This window comes from Cynocephalus volans, chromosome 5 (genome assembly GCF_027409185.1).
Source record: "Cynocephalus volans isolate mCynVol1 chromosome 5, mCynVol1.pri, whole genome shotgun sequence".
Classification (NCBI taxonomy): domain Eukaryota; kingdom Metazoa; phylum Chordata; class Mammalia; order Dermoptera; family Cynocephalidae; genus Cynocephalus; species Cynocephalus volans.
In genome coordinates this window covers 43,405,302-43,428,348 of record NC_084464.1, presented here as the reverse complement: position 1 = coordinate 43,428,348, position 23,047 = coordinate 43,405,302, and the positions used below count along the sequence as shown (strand labels likewise).

The 23,047-nt window shown below is 48.8% G+C and overlaps 1 protein-coding gene and 1 pseudogene across 1 annotated transcript; both read left to right on the top strand.

The window, feature by feature from the left end:
* Positions 1 to 8,628: 8,628 nt before the first annotated feature.
* LOC134378185 (saoe class I histocompatibility antigen, A alpha chain-like) lies at positions 8,629 to 12,261 on the top strand. Its single transcript, XM_063097150.1, has 8 exons — positions 8,629 to 8,692; positions 8,960 to 9,229; positions 9,477 to 9,752; positions 10,357 to 10,632; positions 10,756 to 10,875; positions 11,320 to 11,352; positions 11,491 to 11,538; positions 11,718 to 12,261. Exons 1-8 carry the CDS (start codon positions 8,629 to 8,631, stop codon positions 11,720 to 11,722), a joined length of 1,092 nt encoding a protein of 363 aa, XP_062953220.1. The 3' UTR covers positions 11,723 to 12,261.
* A 4,230-nt stretch (positions 12,262 to 16,491) lies between these two features.
* On the top strand, positions 16,492 to 17,056 carry LOC134378996 (proteasome subunit alpha type-5-like; annotated as a pseudogene).
* Positions 17,057 to 23,047: the final 5,991 nt, after the last annotated feature.

The following is a 23,047-nucleotide window of genomic DNA, read 5'->3' as shown; positions in this document are numbered from 1 at the left end:
CCACCCTTCGCAGACCTGCTGAAACTAGGTGCCTCTGGGACTCTCTACTTTTGCCGTTTCAGACCAACGCATCCAACACCGGCCTCAATTCAGGGTGAGTCAGTACGTCAGTCCTGTCTCATCTCAGGTTCCCCTGACTCGCTCTCACTCTCAAAGGCCAGGCACCTGGCTGAGGGAACTCTTCTCATGCCCCCCAGCTATTGGAGGATGCTCCTCTAGGAGGTTGGTGGCTTTTCTCTCGAAAAGAACATGGGCACCAAAGGGGATGCCCTTTGCTGGCACTCTTCTTCTACCAGGTCTGACTGCCCTTTCTCACCCTCTACACAGGATCCTCATGATCCAAGCCTCCATGCTCTATGCCCTTGGGCTGTCTCCTGGCCAATTTCTTGGCCTCCCGGGAGACATTAAACATAAACGTCTCATGTTCTACTGTACTCTGTGCTCTACGCCTCTGGACCTTCTCCTGGCCAACTTCTCGGCCTCCAGGGAGACATTAAAACTCAAGTGCCTCATTACAATGGATCCCAGTGGCCACAAGATGGCACTTGATTTAGACACTCACTGAAATGGCAAAAGCTGTAGAGATTCCTTGTTCAGGCCTTCTCCTATTTCTGAATGTTCTTCTCTCTGTCAAAACTGTCCTATGTCTCAAATTCTCCTAGCTCATGCTCAACCTCCCCTTCCAGATTTGGATCAGTCTTCTGATCAATCAGTACTCCACATTTCTCTCTCTTCCCCACACCTGGCCTCCAGACACTTGTCCTCAGCCCAACTCCCCCCCTTCTCCCCCTTCATCAGGTTAACAACCCAGCCTCAGCTCTGGCTTTTTATAACCCTTCTATGAAGTGGCTGGGATGGAAGGAATTGTCTGAGTCCACATACAGGGAGCAGGTCTGGATGGCGGCTCGGGTACATGCTCAAAATAAGAGGTGGCCTGTGGGAGCCATTGCTGTTCCTTACACAAACCCAAATTGGGACCACCAGCCCTGCCATGGGGATTAGGATCTCCAGGATAATATGATCACACACCTACTTCATGACCTCCAAACAGCTACTCACAAGTCAGTCAAAAGTGTGACAAGCTTAGAGAGATCACACAGAGACCCACTGAAAATCCCAATGAGTTTCTAACCTGCCTCTCTGAGGCTTTACATACACATGTATAGATCCAAACTCCCCTGCAGGCGTGGCCCTCTTACACTCTCATTTCATTACCCAATCAGCCCCTGATATTCAAAAACTATAAAAGAGATCAGGCCAAATACCAGCTTCTGGCTAATGCCATCTGTGGCTCACATACTCTAAAGCTGGCTGCCTCTAGGGGCAAGCCACCTGAGAACTGCTTCAAATGCAGTCAACTGGGCCATTTGGCATGGGCCTGTCATAACCCATCCTCACTACAAATGGCCAGGTCACTGGGAGATTGACTGTGACACTCGCCAGAGAGGGAGTTGCCAAGTCCCCAACCTACAGCCTTTGGCTTCACGACCATCCCTACTGGAGCTTCTCAGATTTGCCCAGGAGGAGGACTGATGATGCCCAGGGCCTGAGGCCCCCCATGGAGATCACCATGCACAAACCCAGGGTAACTCACCTTATAGCAGGTAAGCCGATCTCTTTTGTCATAAATACAGGGGCCATTTACTTTACCCTTCCTAAGTATGCAGGACCAACAATCCCATCCTCTATCACAGTAGTAGGGGTCATGGGATCAAAATACCTCTCACGGATCACTCAAACCCTTTCCTGCACCCTATATCACACCCAATTAATACACAAATTCTTAATAAGGCCTCAATGCCCAGCCCCCTCACTAGGATGGAACATTCTTTTCAAATTCAAAGCTACTCTTACCCTAAACACTTTAACTCCAGCTACAATACTCCTGTTACAGGCCGCACCCAGACCTGGACCCTGGGGCTTCCACCTTCCCCTCAGACAAGGTTAATCCCTAGTATGGGACGCTTCTCCTCCCTCCATTGCTATGCATCATTCCCCTATCCTTGTTAAATTGCAGAACCCCTCTTTGTTCCCCAATGTCCCACAGTACCACATTGCTAACAAACACATAATAGGCTTAAAACCCGTTGTACACAAACTCCTTTCTTCTCATCTCTCACGGCCTACCCACTGCCTTTCAATACACCCATCCTTCCAGTTATAAAGCGCAATGGCTCATACTGTTTAGTAAAGGACTAATCCTGACACACGCTGTACCCAACAACTTACTGGGACAGTACTGCCTCAGGGGTTTTGGGATAGCCCCTACTTTCCAGCCAGGCCTTAGCTCAAGACTTATCTGAAATTCCCCCAACCTCTAGCACTTTAATACATGTGGATAACCTCCTCCTTTGTAGCCTCTCCTATGAGGATTCACAGGCCCACACTGTTACTCTTCTTAATTTCCTGGCCTCCATGGGATATTGAGTGTCCCCAAACAAGGCCCAAATTTCTTCTCTTTCAGTTCAAGAGTCTAATTTATGAACTTGTTGGAGTGAGCAGGACCAAAGCCATGCTGGGACCTAAAGCTGCCTGGGCTGCAGAGGGGGGGAGAATTTTTAAAAAGACAGTTTTTTTCTCTCCACTCTTGCTTCCCATCCCGACTTTCTTATCTCGCTCACTAAGTAGGAAAACAAGGCCGAGAAGCTAATTAGTACTTTGCAAAGCTAACAGTACTTTGAGATTTGTAGAATTTTGAGAAATTATCAAGGCCAAATGACTGAAGCTGACCTTGGGCACTAGCCAAGTATATTGGCACAAACCAAAATCTTGCAGGGTCCTCAGATAACAGTGAAGATGAGAACAGAAACCAGATGAGTCCTTGGCAAGACCCTGTACCTGATCCATAGAAATGGACCCCTTGTAGCTCATGTCTCCTGCTATCCTGCTTTTCACCTCCCACATTCCATTCCCTCAACCCTTCCTTTAAAAACCCCTCAGTAAATGTAAATCTTCGAGATGGGACAGCCTTCCATCTCCTTCAGCTGAATACATGTGCTTTTCTAACACCAACCATTTGGCTTCTGCGTTTTTTTTTTTTCTTTCCTTTTCAAAAGGGCAGGCAGCCAGACCTGTGCCTGGTAACAAACTCCCTACTCCTACCACAAAGGGCGAAATCCTTTCTTTCTTGGGGCTTGCAGGGTATCTATGCCTATGATTCCTAACTTTGGTGTGCTAGCAAAACTACTTTATGGGGCAGCCAAAGGGGATCCTGACATTCCTTTAGATCCCACAAAGCCCATTTATTCTCCCTTCCAGTGATGAAAAGCTGTTCTCCTCAAAGCCCCAGCTCTATCTTTCCCAAACCTATCTCATCCTTTTATCCTATTTGTCACCAAAACCCAAGGATTGTCAGTCGGGGTTTTGGGACAAAAGGCAGGAGACATTTTCTCCCTGGTTACAAGCCTCTAAATAACTAGACACCACATCTTGAGAATGGGCCCCCATTTATGGGCCTTGGTGGCAGCCACCCTTTTAGCACAAGAAAGCTCTAAAGTAACTTTTTTTTTTTTTAAAAGATGACCGGTAAGGGGATCTTAACCCTTGACTTGGTGTTGTCAGCACCATGCTCACCAGTGAGCTAACTGGCCATCCCTATATGGGATCCGAACCTGGGGCTTTGGTGTTATCAGCACCAGACTCTCCCAAGTGAGCCACGGGCCGGCCCTAAAGTAACTTTTGAACAACAGTCAAGACCTTCTCAGTCATGAGGCCAAGTCAATGCTCTCCCTTCCCACCTACAACTTATTTACCTTACCTTTATTAAAAACTCCCAGTTCTTCTTAAACCTTGCTCTCCCTTATATCCAGCCACTCTCATTCCAAAACACTCATGACCCTTAAAACACAATTGCATGGAGGCTTTAGACCTCTTTCTCAATCCCTTTGAACACATCTCCCCACATCCCATTATGTGGTTCATAGATGGGAGCGCCAACTCCATGCCCACGCCCCAGGCAGGTTATGCTGTAGTAAATCTAACACAAGCTATTGAGGCTGCACAACTCCCAAAGGAGGCTGGGGTTATACACTGCAGAGGACACCAAACCTTCAACGACCCCATAGCCCAGGGAAACAAACTGGTGAATCTAATCACAAAACAGGCTGCTCAGTCACCAGGCTCCCAATCTTCCTCTCCCACTCAGGTCCTCCTCATGGCCCCTACGCCCTTATCCCAATACACAGCCCAAGAAATACAACACCTCCAACAGTTGGGGGCACAGAGAAAGGACAACTGGTATACTCTCTCCAGTCGCTATGTCCTCCCTACTACACAAGCTGAGCAAATCCTTTTAGATTTCCATAATTCAATTCATATAAGCTATGAACCCCTAACACCTTCTTCAGCCCTTTATTACTCTCCCCACAAAAGGACACACTATCTTCCAACCTTAGTAGATACCTTTTCAGGTTGGATTGAGGCTTTCCCCTGCACTTCAGAGGATGCTACAGCAGTAACGCATGCTCTCACCTCAGAAATCATCCCTCATTTTGGCCTATCCACCAGTCACTCACTCACCTACAGGCTGCCCCCCACAAGCCCACAGGCCTCAGCCCCCTCAAACTTATGTACGGTAGGCCCTTCACTCTCACATCTCTCCCTTCCAGCTCATCACCTTTAGGCCAGTATCTCCCTACTCTTTCACTCATTAGGGATCTTAGTAAACAGGCCAACCTTCTATTACCTCATCCTTTCCCCACCACCCTCTCAGACTTTAAACTGAGCCAGGGACAGCAAGTGTAAAACCCGAATCCCAAAGCTTCTCTCATCATGTTGGGAAGGGCCTTATACAGTACTTCTCGCCACCCCCATGACAGTAAAAGTACTAAGAAAAGCACCTTGGTATCACTTATCCTTGGTAAAACTAGCACCTGAGACTTTACCCAAAGAATCTGTTAGCACCAAGCCAGAGGGGTCCCTCTACTCAAACCCCAACCCAGCATCTCCTCACATTTCATCCATTTTAGGACCCACAAAACTGAAAATCTCCAGGACCTTCCCTCTTCCCCCAATCCCAAAAGAAGGATGATCTTTCCCCCGGCGATTATCCTCTCACTCTTGCAGGCCTGCTTCACATCCCTCGCACAAGAGCTACTATTATACCATCTGTTCTAGTACTTGCTACAGGGTTGGCAGCAGCTGCCCCAAAAGATTGTAACATTATAGGAAGATTTCTCCTGGCACTCCTTTACCTCCTATCAGTAGAATGCTTCTTAGCAATTTCATTGTGGCAATGCACCCTTTAAATTCTTTTGGCTCCGAAACCCTTTGCATCCTTCCCATGTTTTTCCTCCTATCTCAATGCTCCCCCTTACCTGAAACATGGAGGTTCCAGGCCTGCAGAGATGATGCAGTCCTGAGTGAATCAGACTGGCCCCAAGTGACTCATCTGTTTCCCACTTTGCAAGAAACTTTTTGTGGTCACCCCCCTCCCTGTCAATGCAGACCGTAATGTTTCCACAAATGTCTCTTCACTTTCCTCTAATCTCACCTCTGTGGGGACTGCCAGCATTGTGCGGGACCTGCCCACACTCTGCCTCACTAACACCAAACGCTACCACTCACTCACCCTCTCCTCATCCATGCCCTAAGACCGGAATATATTTCCTTTGTAAAACTACGTTATCCTGTTGCCTGCTCCCCTAACATGATTTCTTGCACATTCTTTTGGCTTGTCTCTGACATCATGCTCCAGATAGATGGAGAGATGGAGACAGGACTGTGACTAACTTCGGCCCCTCCCTCTCAGGAAGTGACCCTGCTCCCACAGGGAACTAATTCTACTTTTTTAATTGGGGCAGGGATCCTTCCTGCAACTGGAACCGGCATAGTGGGCCCTGGCTACTGCCTCTCAATTCTATCAAAAACTCTCACAAGAACTAAGCATAGATAGCATCTCCTCCCTCCAGTAACAGGTTACCTCACTCGCCACACTGGGCTTTACAGAACTGTCGGGCCCCCTTTACTTCCATACAGCTGAGAAGGAAGGCACTTGCCTCTTCTTGGGGGAGGAATGCTGTTATTATGTAAATGAGTCTGGGGTGATCCAAAACAACTTAAACCATTTCACTGAACCCTTGGATACCCTGGCTTGTGCCCCTATTAGGACCCCTAACTGTGCCTCATCCTACTTTTTGGTCCCTGTCTCTTTTGGTTTTTCTCTAATTTCTTGCAGGAACGTATACAGACTTTCACCAACCAAAAGGTGGCTGAATTGTTCCTACAAGGAGGATATCACCCCCTCAGAATCAGCGACCCCTCCCTGGAAGAATACAGCCTCCCCACACGAAACCAATACCCTGCCACCTAATTGTTTTACCTGCCAACATAAATCTTCTATTTTTTTCCATATCTTCGCCCATCTCCAGCGGGAAGGAGCTCAGAAGAATGAGACCTCTGCTCTTTTCCCCTTTTTCTTATACTTAAAAGGCAGGAATAATAGATCTGCAACATAACCAGTGCCACTTTAGACAAGCCTAAGTACAAAATGGCACTGTCCACCTCCTCCCCTCCCCTTCCCCATTCTCTTTTACAAGAAGCCTCATGGTTTTGGAGAAAATGAAACTTTTGGAATTTCCGCACGCGCAGAACTCTCCATTCCCATGACCTAACTCAATCCCCACCCCGGAATTATATCACCCAGCTCTTGGTGCCAACATACCAATATAAGCTCCCACCACCCTACATTAGCTGCTATCCTCCATTTTCAGGGCAGCCCCGGGCTGTCCTCCATTTTGAGTACAGCCCAGCAGATTTCTTTCTTTAATAAAGCTTGAACAGTACTCAGCATCTTGGCTCACTTTCTTTCATACTTATTCATTAATTCAATAAAATAACTTACTGACTACTATGTACCAGGTATGCTTTTAGATGCTGGGCATACAGGTTTGATCAAACAGTCCTAAGCCCCTGTGCTCGTGTTCCTTACATTCTAAAAGCTTTACTTAAGTGAGGTGGAGCCATTGGAGCATTTTCAGTGAAGAAATAGCACAATCTGACTCATATTAATAGGACCAGTGACCACTGTGGGAATAGTCATGGGTAACAGTGAGGGGACAGCGATAGTGCCACAATTCAGGAGTGAGAGGATGGTGGAGACTAAGGTGAGAAGAGGGCATGAGGATGAGAGGAACAGAGAGAAGGGCTGGAGAAGCGGGAGGTGAGGAAAAGCAAAGGCAGGCTGGCTGGTAGCTCAGATGGCTAGAGCATGGTGTTACAACACCAAGGTCAAGGGTTCTGATCTCCATATCAGTCAGCCGAGGGGGGGGGAGAAAAAAATAAAATGTAAAGAACTCTAAAGCCATTGAATTGCAGATTTAAACTTACTGTTTCTTTTTATTTTTTTTTGTCTTTTTGTGATCGGCTGCACCGTGCTCAGCCAGTGAGCGCACCAGCCATCCCTATATAGGATCCTAAACTTACAGTTTTAAAGATTTCTTTAACAAATGTATCTACAGAACATGGCAGGGTGCTCTTTGCATTTGGCATTTATACATTCTGTGGGAAAGCCTAATAAAAAATTGTCTACTTATGTTAATCAGGTTAAAAAAAAATAATACCAAGTGTCCCAATAAAATATGCAAACCTCTTAGATGTGAGTCATTCACAAACACAGGCAACGCATGAGCACTGGTGAAGGGGACCACGCCTGCACCAAGCACTTGCAGCTGAGGTGGTTCAAGTTTGTAGACGCTCCTGGTTGAAATGTATAGCAACAAATTGAGCTACTTTGTACTGAGTACGTGTCCTGGACTCAGACAAATTCAGGGCTATGGAATGGAGATAATTTTCAAATACAACAATCCGAGTCACAGATACCTAGTCTGGAAAAGTAAAATTTAGGAGCTTTGTGAGTGTAACTGCAATGCTGTTTAGACACATTTACGTATGAAGAGGCCAGAATCTCTTCTTTTACTGATTAGATTCCTGATCATTCAGGGGTTACCAAGATGGTGCTACCCACTGCAGGTAATGAACAAAAAGGAATCTGGTCTTTATGGAATCTCCATCTGGTGCGTTCAGGCACAACTTGTCCAGGTTTGTAAAAAAAAAAAAAAAAAAAAAAAAACCAGAACAAAACCCTGTCCCTCCATCCATTCCCAGGGCGACCTCACTCTCAGGCATCAGTTCCCTTGAGGTGAGTTTTCTTCTAGAATAGTCCAGGGGGAGAGGTAAGGAGTGTGAGGCAGAGCAAAGTTCAGGGAGAGGGATTCCAGGCGAGAAGGGAAAGGGACTGGGTCCAGTCTGGAGGTCTCTCCCTGCTTCCCTCACACCGTCTCTGTGTCAGGACTCAGGGAGACCATGTGAGGAAGAGCGCTCAGTGCAGGAGTAGAGGGGTCAGGGCTAAGTCCCAGGTCCCAGGGAATGGCTCTCTGGGGCTCAGACCCGAGGGCGGTGTCTCCTGGGGAAGCCGAGCCTTGGGGATTCCCCATGTCCCGGGAGTTTCACTTCTCCCCCTCAACAACCTGTGTCAGGTCCTACCTGCACACTCTCAACGCGTCCCCAGTCCTCACTCCCACTGCGTGTCCGAATTCTGGAGAAGCCAATCATCGTCGTCGCGATTCCAGATTATAAAATCCCCAGGGACCTGAAGGGGTCAAACTCTCACAAAACGCGAGGAGGAGTGTCATGGCGCCCCGAGCCCTCATCCTGCTGCTCTCGGGGGCCCTGGTCCTGACCGAGACCCGGGCGGGTGAGTGCGGGGTCGGGAGGGAAACGGCTTCTGCTGGGGGAGGAGCAAGGGGACCGCCCGGCGGGGGCTCAGGACGCGGAGAAGCCAAGTCTCCAATGACCCAGGCGTAGACCCTTCCGCACCTGTAAGTCTCAGCCCTTCTCCCGCCGCCCCTTTTCCTTCTCCCTCGCCCCTCGGCCCCGTTCTCCTCCGGCCCATCAACCTGCGTCCCGGGGGTCCCGCACCTGGAGGAGGGTCGGTCCGGTCTCAGCCCCTCCCCGCCCCCAGGCTCCCACTCCCTGCGGTATTTCTACACCGCCGTGTCCCGGCCCGGCCGCGGGGAGCCCCGCTTCATCGTCGTCGGTTACGTGGACGACACGCAGTTCGTGCGGTTCGACGGCGACGCCGCGAGTCCGAGGATGGAGCCGCGGGCGCCGTGGGTGGAGCAGGAGGGGCCGGAGTACTGGGAACAGAACACACGGAACGTCAAGGACACCGCACAGAATTTCCGAGTGTGCCTGAACAACGTGCGTGGCTACTACAACCAGAGCGAGGCCGGTGAGTGACCCCGGGCCCAGGTCGCAGGTCACGAGCCCCTCATCCCTCACGGACGGACGGGGATCGCCCCGAATGTCCGAGTCCCAGATTTACTCTGAAGCTTCGGGGTCCGCCGAGACGCAGGACCGAAGAAGAGCCAGGCGACTTTCATCCGGTTTCATTTCCGGTTTAGACTAAAGTCCGGCCGGTTGGTCGAGATGGGGCGGGGCTGGCAGCGTGGCGGGGCTGACCTCGGGGGCGGGGCCAGGGTCTCACACTTTCCAGAGGATGTACGGCTGCGACGTGGGACCGGGCGGGCGCCTCCTCCGCGGGTACCTTCAATACGCCTACGACGGCGCCGATTACATCGCCCTGAACGAGGACCTGCGCTCCTGGACCGCGGCGGACGCGGCGTCTCAGATCACCCAGCGCAAGTGGGAGGCGGCCGGTTGGGCGGAGCAACAGAGGGCCTACCTAGAAGGAGAGTGCGTGGAGTCGCTCCGCAGACACCTGGAGAACGGGAAGGAGAAGCTGCAGCGCGCAGGTGCGAGGGGCCGCGGAGCAGCTCCCACCTCCTGTAGATGTTACCGCTCGCCTCCCACACGGAGGGGAGAGAAATGGGATCTTCGTTAGAATATCGCCCTCCCTTGGGTCCAGAGGGGAAGAATTCTCCTGGGTTTCCAGTTTTTGTAGCAGAGAGGGACTCTGAGGGTCGCCCTTCTCTCAGGAAATTAAGGGTCGAGTCTCTCTAGGATTGGAGGGGAAGACAGTCCCTGCAATAATTAATCAGTGGTTCCCTTTGACCCCTGCGGCAGCCTTGTGTACCATGAATTTTTCTGCTGGGGCTTATTCTCTGCCTCACACTAAGTATGTTTGGAGGTCTGATCCCAGCTTATTTGAATCTCTTGGCTTCCACCCAAGTTAGGACCTCAAGTCCCTTTCTCCCCCAGAAGCGTTCTTACCCTGCAGTTCTGTCTTACCCGGAGTCTAGAACTTACCAAGGGATAGGAAATTATACCAGATGTGTATGTCCAGGCTGCTGTCTGGGGTTGTGCTCCCTCCCCCACCAAGGGTGGTCACATGAGGGCTGTTTCAGTGCCCGTGGGAAGTAACACAAAGTGTCTAAATTTCATGATTTTCCTCCTCAGACCCGCCAAAGACACACGTGACCCACCACCCCGTCTCTGACCATGAGGCCACCCTGAAGTGCTGGGCTCTGGGCTTCTACCCTGCAGAGATCACCATAACCTGGCAGCGTGATGGGGAGGATCAGACCCAGGACACGGAGCTTGTGGAGACCAGGCCTGCAGGGGATGGAACCTTCCAGAAGTGGGCGGCTGTGGTGGTGCCTTCTGGGGAGGAGCTGAGATACACGTGCCATGTGCAGCATGTGGGGCTGCCTGATGCCCTCACCCTGAGGTGGGGTAAGAAGGGGGGTGAGGAGCAGAGCCTCATGTCAGGGAAAGCAGAAGGCATTCTAGACACCTTCAGCATGGCAGGGCTGAGACTTGGAGATCAGGGTCCCTCAGCTTCCCTTCCCTTCCCAGAGCCGCCTCCTCAGCCCATCATCCCCACTGTGGCCATTGTTGCTGTCCTGGTTATCCTTGGAGTTGTGGTCGCTGGAGCTGTGGTTGTATGTGTTGTGATGTGGAGGAAGAAAAGCTCAGGTAGGGAAAGGCTGAAAGATGTGGTCTGAGGTTCTTGTCTAACTGGGGGGCTCCAAGCCCCACGTAGAACTGCTTCTTGCCTCATTACTGGAATGTACTATCCACACACACGTGCTTACCTAGCCTGGGGCCCTGTGTGCTAACACCTACTCTGTTTAAAGCACATGTGAAAATCAAGGATAAATTTGTCACCTTAATGATTGTGGGGATGGGACCTGATTTTCAGCAGTCACAGGTCACAGGGAAAGGTCCTCTGCTGAGGACAGACCTCCAGGATTGTGGTTGGTCCATTCGCCACACATCCTATTTCCCTGTGTTTTGTGATTCTGCCGTGAGTCTACACAGTTCTGGAAATTTCTCTGGGATTTAAGACTAGGAAATTCCTCTAGGACCTCCTGGTCCTGCCTCCTGCCCGGTCTCTCACAGGATGTTTTCTTCCCACAGGTGTAAAAGGAGGGAGTTATGCTCAGGCTGCTAGTAAGTAAAGTGTGGGTGATGTTTGAGACCCTTGGAACAGTGTAGATGGAAGCACATGAGGAGCTCACCCACCCCATAATTCCTCTTTTAGCTGTATCTCCTGTGGGCTCTGACCAGGTCCTGTTTGTTCTATCCCAGGCAGTGACAGTGCCCAGGGGTCTGATGTGTCTCTCACAGCTTGTAATGGTGAGACCCTAAAGGGCCTGAAGTGGGAGAGAGGGTGGGACAGAGGGGACTTGACTGGGTTATGGAAACTATTTGATTGGGACATTTTGAGTGTGGTGGGCTGTTCAGGGTGCTACTAATTTCAGTGACTGACCTGAATTTGTTTTTTTTTTGTTTGTTTGTTTTTTGTTTTTTAATAGCATGAGACAGCTGCCTTGCGTGGGACTGAGTGATGCTAGATGCTAGATCCCCTTTATGACTTAAGACGCTTCTTTCTGCAAATGGCATCTGAATGTGTCTGCACTCCTAGTAGTATAATGTGAGATGTGGAGGACCAGCCCACCCCTATCCACCAAGACCTCTTCTCACCCTGACCTGTGTTCCTTTTCCAATCAACTTGCCTCTAAGCATAAGCGGGGCTGGGAGGTCTCCACCCCTGTCTTAACTTCATGGTGCACTGAGGGGCAACTTTTTACTTCTCTCATGAAAATAAGAATCTGAATATGTTTGTTTTTTCAAATTCTTGCTGTGAGGGGTTGACAGATTAATTGAAGGGAAGGAAGATTTGTAAAATTTGAGAGTGGAAATAAATGGAAACAATGAAAACTTTCTAGAATCCGTGTTTGCTGTGCTACGTCTGTTGCAGGTGGGGACAGGGGAAGACTGTGATGATCTGAACATGTATGGGGCCTGTGCCCAGTCTGTGCTCAATCTGTCGTGGGCTTTGACATAGTCATTCCTTAGCTGAGTCATTTTCACTGCTTCCTTGTCTTTGTACGTTCAGTAGAATCTTGTTCCACCAGGACCTGTGATCACAAGGACTCAGACATCACCTGGGTCTTGTCCTGTCTCCGGGACTGTGAGCAGTGAGGGCTGGTGTGGTCAGGTAAGCCTAGGCTTTGGCCTGGGTCCAGCCTTCAGTTCCCATCCTTTTTGTGTTTATATTTTGTGTCTTTTTTTCTATAAAGGCTTATACCTTTTATTGTTCTTGTACATGATTTCTGGTCTCATTCTTCTCTAGTTATCTCCCATCTCTGACAGCAGCTGGAGTTGTCATTCCTGTTATCATCCTCACAAGGGGTGGCTGCTGCACAGAGACTCTGTGGTATCAAAAGATGACTTTTCAGTCTCATCCAGATCTTGCCCTTGCAGGGCTGTTTCCAGATTGGTCCTATCTATCTCTTCCCCAACTTTTTAAAGGAACCTGATTTTGGAATTATCAGAGAGAAGGAATCTCAAGGTTTCTTATCTTAAATAAATTGCTGTTGGAATTTTGTCCTGCTCGCCTACCTACACCCTCTTTCTGTCCTTATCTCTAGTAATTGTAGTGTTGACTCCAATCCAAACTCATGGATTTATAAATCTGATTTAGATTTTTCTTTGATTGGAAAATAGGACCCATAAGTCAAGGACTGTCTTTTCTGTTTTTTTGTTTTGTTTTGTTTTGCTTTTGTGACCAGTAAGGGGATCGCAACCCTTGGCTTGGTGTCGCCCGCACCACGCTCAGCCAGTGAGTGCACCAGCCATCCCTATATAGGATCCGAACCCGTGGCCTCGGCACAGGAGCGCCACTGCGCTCCCAGCGCCACACTCTCCCGAGTGAGCCACGGGGCCAGCCCAAAGATTGTCTTTTCTGAAGAGAGAAGTATAACTGTGTGCTCTGGTGCACAGGAGGGCTGGGGAGGGAGGGGAGGGAGAGACAAAGGAGCAGCACTTATGAGAAGTACACAGGCAGCTTTGATGTCAGTGTGAGGGGACATTGTGCTGTAGCTGCCACAAGACAGCATTATGTCTGAAGCTGCTTTAATAATAATACTGTCTCTGGAATAGGGAGGTGCTCTACCATGACCATCCATTCAACCATTCTATGTTGTGGGCCAGATATGTAACACAGTGTTTCTGCATCTGGGAAACATCACTGAAGCAAAAATAAACCTTGCTGGCCTTGTGGAGCATATGTTCTAGTGGGAAGAGACAGACTTTTTATAGTCTATGCAGAGTAACTAAGGAAAGTGTTTATAGTGGAAGGTGGTCAGTGCTGTGGGGAAGGTGATCCACAGTGCAGTGTGTAGGGACAGGGAAGAGGGCTGTTTTACTGGGGTGATCAGTGTGGTCCTTGTTGCAAAGGTGACCTTTGAGGGAAGATTTGAAGGACATGAGGAATTATCCATGAGGATGACTGGGACAAGTTCTCCTGAGGTGGGGGAAACCCCACTGCAAATGCACTGGGGCAGGAAGATGTATGTGTTCTGGGAAGAGTGAGGAGGCTGGGACAGCAGGAGCAGAGGGTGACTGAGATGACGTCAGCTTCAGCCACATCATGTACGCCTGGAGGATGTTAGATGGGTTTGACATTTCTCTGAATGAGATGGGGAGTTAGAAGACAGTGCTGAGCAGAAGAGGGACATGATATAACTTCTCTGGTGAAAGGATCCCTCTGGCTGCTGTGCTGAGAACAGGATCAAGAGGCGAGGGCCAGTGAGGTGGTAGGAAAAGCGTAGGGAACTAGCACAGTGCTCCCACCAGAAATGTCAGTTGCATCGACAGGTGTGAGCAGTGGAAATAGTGGGAAGTGACTGGATTCTGGATACTTCTGAAGACAGACTTCACAGCATTTCCTAATGCATGATATCTGTGATATGAGAAAGAGGAGACAAGAGGGACACCCCATTTAGGACCATGCAGGTAGAAGGATGGAGTTGCTGTCAGTGGAGAAGAGAAGACACTGGAAGAGGCATATGTGAGGAGGGGACATCACAGCTATGCTGTTTAAGAGATGTTGAAGCTGAGATGGCTGTTAGCAATTCAAGTGATGTGGTTGGGTTGGCAGTTGGATGGATGAGTCTGGAGTTTAGGAGCAATGTCAGAGAAGAGAAATAGATTTGGAAAGTGACACCATATAAATGATATTTAAAGTCTTGAGCACAGATGAGGTCACCGAGTGAGAGATTGGCTGTAGATGAGAAAGGGAACAAAGACTGAACTCTGGACCGAATGCTGAGTGATGTGATCACAGCACATGCCCAGAACAGACCACACAGTTCTGACATGTCTAGAAGACACATAGACCAGTGAGTCCCAGACTTTACTGTGCACAAGAATCACCTGGATGTCTTGTTACAATTCAGACAGCCTGGAGTAGAAAATGAGATTCTGTATCTATAACAAGGTTAGTGCTGAAGCTGCTGGTCTTTAGATCACTCTTACAGGCTGTGTGTCATCTTCACCTGTAAGACTTGTTAAATAAGTGATTGCTTGACCCTGTGCCTAATCGTCTCACAGAGTGGGTTTGGGGAGAGGCCTGGGTATTTCTTAACAAGCCCGCAAGCAATCCTGGTGCTCTGCCAGATTGGGAACCACTGAAGTCAGTGATCAGTGAGTGTTCAGAGTGGGGAGATGTCTTAAATCCACATTTAAAACTGATTTTTTTTCGTCTCAGAAGGAAAATGGAAGACAGATATTGTCAGTTATGAGATGTGATGTTGGCAGATTCATGTCTTTCTCTCTCCCATGAGGTATAAGATGGAATGATGGAAGATTCACGATGTGATTCACAGCTCAGCATAGACAGTGTCTCTGAATACTGCTCTCTGAAACTATTCCCCAGATTTCTTACCTCTTGGAGCAAATAATGGAATCCAAACTTTCTAATTTACAGATAAAGTTATGTGTATGTGTATATATGTATATACACACATATGTAATATATATGTATAATATTACATGATATTCAAGGTTAATTTCATTTTGGGAAAAGCCACAGAACAGGGTTGAGTCTACACAGCCAGGAACAGAATCCTCAAACCACTCTAAGTTGGGTCCCACATAGGAACCACTGCCCTGCTGCTGGGCACAGATGCCACTGCTCACACCACTGACACCTTGATTCTGAACACTGGACCCTGTGGCTAGGACTGCTATCACTGCTGCTTCTGGAAACTGGGTGTGACTACTGCTGCTCACACACCCTTGCCAACTGCATTCTGCACAGTCCCAGCCTCTCTGTATCACCACGTCCTGGGTTAAGAGTTTGGCATGTGGTCATCTGATTGGTGGAGACAAAGCCTTATGCATGTGTCCACTAACATTCTTACAATGTTAGGGAAAGTGAGTTTTCCTCTCTTATGGAAGGAAGTGGTTTCTACCTCCTATCAAGTCTTCAGGTATAGAATTCTCCTGACATAGTAAGAGGGTTCAGATGCTGGACAGTAATGAGTGGAAAGAGAACACCAAATTGCAATCCTGAAGACTAGAACTCAACCTGGTACTTTGCAGGGACTCAGATTTGGCTGATGAACAAGTGACTAATAAATGACATTTTTCCACTCAATCCCTTAAGAGTATGTTATTAGATATGGCTTTTGTCCATACAGGGTTATACTCTAGATAACTGGAGGGGCATTGTGGGATATTGAAATGATCATGCAAAACATCTTCTCCTTGCCTTTGTCTCTTACTAGGATTAAAACACCCAACTCTGTAAGACTTCAGAGCATCTGTGTGTGCCTGATGTTTTCTATTAATGTTTATATTTCCTTGTACGTGGAAATATTTCAGGGGAGAGAATCTCTAACATTTTTCAGTTTCTATGTGACACCACAAAGGACTAAAAAAAAAAAAATCCTAATTTTCTACTTTGGATGTAGTGCCACTGAAGGTCTGGAGCATGAACAGCTGGTAGCAGACTGCTTTTAGTAGACTTGAGGACATGATATACGTATTTATCTTTTGCTTCTCTTTGGCTCCAGGGTGAGATAAAGTAGAAGTTTACTTGCTTACTCTTACTCTAAACTTCTCTTTGTTGGATGGTGAGGGTTTTTGTTTTTGTTTTTCCTACACACGTTAACCAATTATCTGATTCTCATACACCAACTGAGTGTCTTACAATTCAACTCAATCCTGACACTAACTACTCAGAATTAGTATGGACTCTACAGGTGTAAGGGCTCAGACTCACATGACCTCTCACTCGAAATGCCAGTCACAAGTATTGTAGAGAAGAGAATTACCTCCCCACTCACAGAGCCCAGCAGCATTGACAGAACTGTAGAGGTTGATGCTCACATTGGTTGTGCCATGAGTGGGCTAGCTGATGATGCTAAGACTTTAATTGATAAAGCCAGAGTGGAGACACAATACCACTGACTCACCTACAAGACAGTGAGATTGAAGAGTATGATCCAGGCTGTGTCCCATCAGGCTGCAGTGTTTGGAGACAAACATGCAGATCCAGGTGACATGTCTCGTCCCTTTGGAGTAGCACTGTCATTTGGAGGACGGGATGAGAGAGGACCCCAGCTGTTTCATATGGACCGATCTGAGACCTTTGTATAGTGTGATGCTCGAGCAATCGGCTCTGCTTCAGAGGATGCCCAGAGCTCACTGTGAGAAGTTTACAGGGCCTGTGACACTGAAGGAAGCCGTCAAGTCTTCACTTATCTTCAAACAAGTAATGGAGAAGCTGAATGCAACTAACACAGAGCTGGCCACAGTGCAGCCGGGCCAGAATTTCCACGTGTTCACGGAGAAGAACTTCTGAAAGAAGAACTTGTGAAAGTGGTTGTCATGAATATTTGGAGGCATGATCCTCAGAACGTCTCTAGGACAATTTCAGTTCTCCTAATTGTGCTTCAATTTTATTTCCAACTCCTATTCCTTGGAAAACCTCCGGTGCATGTATATTATTATTTTTTGTGTGTGTGATGTCTGTACATAAAGGCGGTTCTTAAATGAAGTGAAATGAAATTTTAAAAAGAGAAAAAATTCCCCATACATCTACTAATTCCAACAGGTCAGAGAAAGACCCACAGAATGGAGGAAATGCTGGTGGGAAATGTTGGATAAAGAGAAGGATTTTGCAAGTTGGAGTAAGTGATCGGTCACTGGTATAAAGACGGAAATGATTTTATGAGTCTGAGTCCTCTGAGTGCAGATGCCGAGTTTGAATTAAACTCGAGGGACTTTTAATGTAACACGTTTTGAAAAGATCCTTCAAGACGTTCCAAGTGAATTACAGGGATTTTTTTCCTCCCTTCCCAGACCCAGACGCCCAGGGCTCCTGCCAGAGATGAGCACGTCACCGAAGTCTCATGGATCCTTCCTGAAAAACGTCACACCAAAGTTGTCGTCGTTGCTAGAAGGATACCGAGAAGGCGCACGAGAGAGTCTGGCGCGCAACCTGTGAGGGCGGCCGAGGACGCCGCGATGATGCCGGCGGGTGCGGGCTGCGCCGCTTCCTCCGCGGCCGCCGGCCGAGCCTCCTTCCTGCCGCCGTTCCCGGCCCCGCGTCCCCCGCGGGCAGGTGGCGGCGGCGCCGGCTGTCGCTGTGGGCGCGGGCGGGGCGGCCTCCCGGCTCCGGGGCGAGAAGGCGCCGGCCCTGCTTGCCCTCCGCGCCGAGCTGTCGGCCGGGACCGGTGTCCTGGCGCCTCCGCGACCCCGCCTGAGATCGCCCGGGGCCGCATGCGCAGTCGGCGGTGTGGGCGCCCCCGGGCGGCGCTCCCACGCTCGGAATCCGCACGTCTGGTCCCCGCAGTCCGTCCTGACCTCGGAACTCGGCTGTACTGAGGAAGTTACTCAGTGAGGGGACTCGGAGAGCCCTCTTAGTAATCCCCTTCTGCCGTGTCTTCGATATCGGTATATGTTGCTTTGGTGACTGTCGCTGTGTTGCGAAGGTTGACAAGATTCTTTAGTGGTGGTGGTGCCTCTGTCCTGCCCTCGAGGATACTCTCGACTAGAAAGACACTGGTCATCAGATTTGCCATCCTCCTGCCCGACCTTTTCCTTTACCCATAATCTAAATAGCAGTGGATGCTGAATTCTAATTTTTTAAAATTTGGTTTCTTGTGAGGTAAACTTCATAACTTATGAAAAAACTTGAGACTGGTACTGAGACGTATTGATTTTGTCTGTGCCTATAAATGAAGTAAAATTCTCAAACACGAACACACGAAGGAGCATGAAAAAAAAGGGAGTAAAGGAAAATGTTTCTACTTTTCAGTTTTCCTGGTTGTTGCCATCAATGGGCTGCAGAGAGGCTTGTGGGGAGCAGACAGAAACCTCAAGTCCAGGGTGAAGACACAATATTACGCACCCTAAGCCTCCTGGGATGGGGCCTTAGACTCCAGAGTCCCTATCACTTGCTCCTGATGTTGCCTCTGGGGATAGAGTCCCCTCCACCTGGGACTCAGTTCAGTGAGTCTCTGATCCTGGGATTTGGGCTGGAGGAGGGGGATCCTGGGGCATTAGGTCAAGGAAGGAGGGAGAATCCTGAGGAAGTGGGGATATGGCTGAAATAGGGACATCAGGGGGAGTAGAGGTTACAAGGAAGGGAGGAAGGACCCAGGGAGGAGCGTGGCATGGGAAGGGCTGGCCAAGGAAACACCTGTGGAGTTTTCCTGGTGTTTTCTTGGTCTTGGGCCATAGAGAGTGAAGGGCAAGGGTCTGCACCTCTGTCTGAGACCAGACTCAAGCAGCTGGCTTTCAGGTCCTTCAGGTGTCCCTTCCTTCCCTATGACAACTGCAGCCAGGCCAAGAATCCCCAGAGGATGTTATGTTGGACACACAGTAGAAGCTGGACACTATCGTGGGCTACAAGGTACTCAGACATAAGACCCAGGTGACCGACTACCCATTTCCCAGTTTCTTAGATTTGGCCCCTGTTCCCTCTGCAACTCTCTGCCTGTGAGCTCTGGAATTGTATCTCTTTCTTCTTTGGTGACCCTTCTCTGCCGCCTCTAAGCCCTGAACTTAGGAGATCTGTAGACCTGTGATCAAATCTCAATTTTACCCTGATGACTGACCCAGGGCTTTGGGCATACAGAAGCTAGGGGAGAATCTTCCTGGGCCCCCCACATTGCAGCTGAGCCACAGCTGAGATCTGGGCATCAGTGACCTATGACCTTGCAACCTAGACGACCCCTTCCCAGGCCCAAGATATATCAGAAGCAGTAGGTGGTCAGGCATCGCTGGTCTGTGGTTCTTGTGTGAACAGACCACAAATGTGGGGTGGTGCTGAGCTCATTCTTGTTGAGTGGCTCATGAAACCAGGACCAACTAGTATGTATGAAACACATACCCATCACTTCACAGAAGACCCCTAGTATGGACTGAATTGTGTTCCCCAAACTTCACATATTGAAGCCCAATAGATTGCATTTGGAGATAGGGCCTTTAGGGAGATAATTAAGGTTAAATGAGATCATAAGGGAAGGGTCCTAATCTGATAGAAGTGGTATTTCTAAGAGGAAGAGACTCCAGATTTGTCTCTCTTTCTGCACACGCACAGAGCAAAGGCCATATGAGCGCATAGAGAGGAGGTGGCCATCCACAAGCCAGGAAGGGACCCCTCCCCAGAAACCAAATTTCTGGGGCCTAGATTTTGGACTTAGGCATGCACTGGATGTTTGTGTCCCCACCACCCCCTCCCCGCTAATTCATATCTTGAAGCTCTAACACCCAATTTGATGGTATTAGGAGGAGGGGCCATTGGGAGGTATTAAATTCAGATGAGTTCTCGAGAATGCAGGTCCCCAAGATGGGATTAGTGTTCTTATAAGAAGATGAAGAGACTGGAGCTCCCTCTCTCAGTCCGATGTGAGGATACAGCAAGAAGGCAGCTGTCTGCAAGCCAGGAAGAGGGTCCTCACCTGGAACCCAATCTGACAGCATCCTGATCTTGGACTTCTGGCCTCCAGAACTGTGAGAAGTAAATGCCTGTTGTTAAGTCACCGGTCTGTGGTGCTTTGTTATGGCAGCCCAAGCAGACTAATACAACCCCAAAACCAAACACCAGTAAACTTACCCTTTTCAGTCTCAGACCCAACTTTAAGGAATTATCACTGTATTTATTCATTCATCTAACAAATATTTAAAAGTACCTCTGTGCCAGGCATTGTTCTTGGCCCAGTAAATCATTTAATAGTCACAAAACAGCTGCTCTCCTTATGCTGAAAATCTCACAGGAAAGACAGACAAATAAAAACATAACAACAGCAGTAAACTATATGGCATGTGTTTTTGTTATCTACTGCTGGGTAACAAAGAGTCCCAAACAATCCCAAACTAAAACAACAACCTTCTTATTAACTCTCATTTTATGGGTTGACTGGGCTTAGCAGGCAGCTCTTCTGCTCCACGTGACCTGGGCCAGAGGATGAATGGCCTAGAACCATGAAAAGGCTCCTGCACAGGGCTGTGTCAGTGCTGCTGTCTGCTGAGAGCTCTCTGGGGCTGTTTTATCTGGTGGCCTGGGTTCTCTTCCACCTTCTGCTCCACATGGCTTGGTTGCTCCCAGCTCCAAACCTGGGGTCCAGGAGGGGATGTTTAAGCAGCCACAGAGCATCTTATGTCAGAACCTCAGAAGTCAGGCAGTGTCCCTTTCCCCATGTTGTAGTCATCAGAGCCAGTAAGAGACCCAAGGGGAGGGAGATAAGTCCCCAGCTCTTGATAGGGGATGGCAAGGTCACATTGTGAAAAAGCATGTGGGATGGCAGATATTGTTGAGACCATAAGTGAAGAAATCTTCACATTATGTTAGAAAATGATAGGAGATATAAAGAAAAAATCAGGCACAGTAGACACACAATGCAAAGTAACGGAAGAAATGGCACTTTAAGATAGGATGGTCAGGGTGGACCTCATGAGGTGCCATCTGAGCAGACTTGAAGGAGGAGAGGCATTGAGCCATTCAGATGTCTGAAGGAAGAACATTCCAGAATTGCCCTCTGTACATAGCCAGGGCTCTGCTTGGGGCAGGCACTAAAGCTGCAGCAGGAATGCAGGCAGGCACACTTAGGGAAAGGCTTCTGCAGGGGGTTGTGGGGACCTGCGTCCGCCCAACTTCCTGTCAAGGCTGTGAGAAGTCCTGGGGTTGGGGGAGGGGAAGGCCCTGGTGTGTGGAAGAAGACCCAGTGAGGAAGGGGGAGGTTGAGGGGAACCCCTCTAACTCCATCTCTCTGCTCTCTCCTGTGTCCAGTGCCACGCAGGGCTGTGGTCACTGATAAGGAGGACTCTGAGGGCAATCATGTGCTGAGAGGCCAAGCAGTCGACCCCTCACTTGCCAATGTCAGTCTGACTTTGCTGCAGGAAGGGAAGGAGCTAACCTTGGACTCAGGGTTCAGGGGCAGCTGACCTGAGGGGCAGGGAGGACAGACGACTATCAATACTGGATAACTGTGGGGGTCCTCCTGGAGGGGAACAGAGATACACCTGCCTGGTGGAGCACCTGTGCCTGGAGGGACCTCTCAGTGTGACTGGAGTGAGGAGCTGTCAGAGGACCAGGGATGGGGGTGGGGGCATCTCATTCACACCCTGCCCCACTCTCTGTCCATGCACCCAAGGCTCCTCCCTTCCCTCCTAGATGGAGGTGCTGGGCTGTCCTCAGCCACGCTCCAATCACTCCCATGTCACCCTCATTCAGAAGTCCTTCTCACTCTGACCCCCTTCATCCCTGCTGCACCTTCTGCCACAGACCCAGGCTCTGACCTCCGTCTCCTCTTCTACCCTCACTTCCCACTGAGGAGCCAGCTCTCAGTGAGAATGGGCTCTGCCTGAGGCTGGGAGAAGGAAAAGGCTCATGGGCCAGGGGTTGGGGAGGGAGAATGGGCACAAACAGAGCAAAAATGAAAGGGTTGGGGGGTGATGAAGGCAGATGTTTCCACATAATCATTTTTCTCTCATACCAAGGGAACTGTTCTTCTCCCAGGCCCAGGGACATTTAAAGAGCAGCAGGAACAGGGAAATATTCCACATGGAAGAAAAATAGAAGTGGTTTCTCCCACTGATGTCTTTTCTGTGTCATACATATTCTGGCCAATTTTTAAGTGAAACTTGTTTCTGAAACATGAAATTTTCCTTTAGGAAAGTCTCCAAATATTGGAGAATAAAATTATTAATGACTAAGCCCCACAAACAGAAAAGAACAGAGCTTAGAAAATAGAGATGTGCATGGGAAACTGGCCATCGAGTGCTAGATGTCAAAGACCACATAGAACAAGCTCTGATGCACTGAAGTGAGAGCCACTGACCTGCCTTGTGAGCTCAGGCAGCTCTCGGAACCTCTGTGTCCTCTTTAGAAAAGTGAAATGAGCACCCAAGCCTGGATCTTCAGTTTGAAATATTATTCTCCAGTAAAAGGAACCAGGAATCCTTAGAATCATAGCTGATTGTATGGCTGAGACAGGTGATGGTCCTGATAAGCCTGGAACATAATGTACTGCCAGAAAGGAAGTTTCCTTCTGCCCCCATACTCCCGTCCTCCCCCAGTGGGGGCTTGTCAAAGGGACACAGGAGCCAACCTGAGAGAACTTCCTATGAACTAAACTGGAATACCCTGAGCAACAAAATAACAATAGCATTGGGTAATAAACCCAAATTAAAAATAAACATCGGTGAGTCCATACTGAAATAGGTAAATGATTGAATAAATAAATAAATGGGACAGAAGGGACAAATCTTCCTTACAGAAGAATTCCAAGTAATATATAAAGAGAACCCTCCTTCCAAGAACTGATGCTCAATTTCCTTCCCCTTA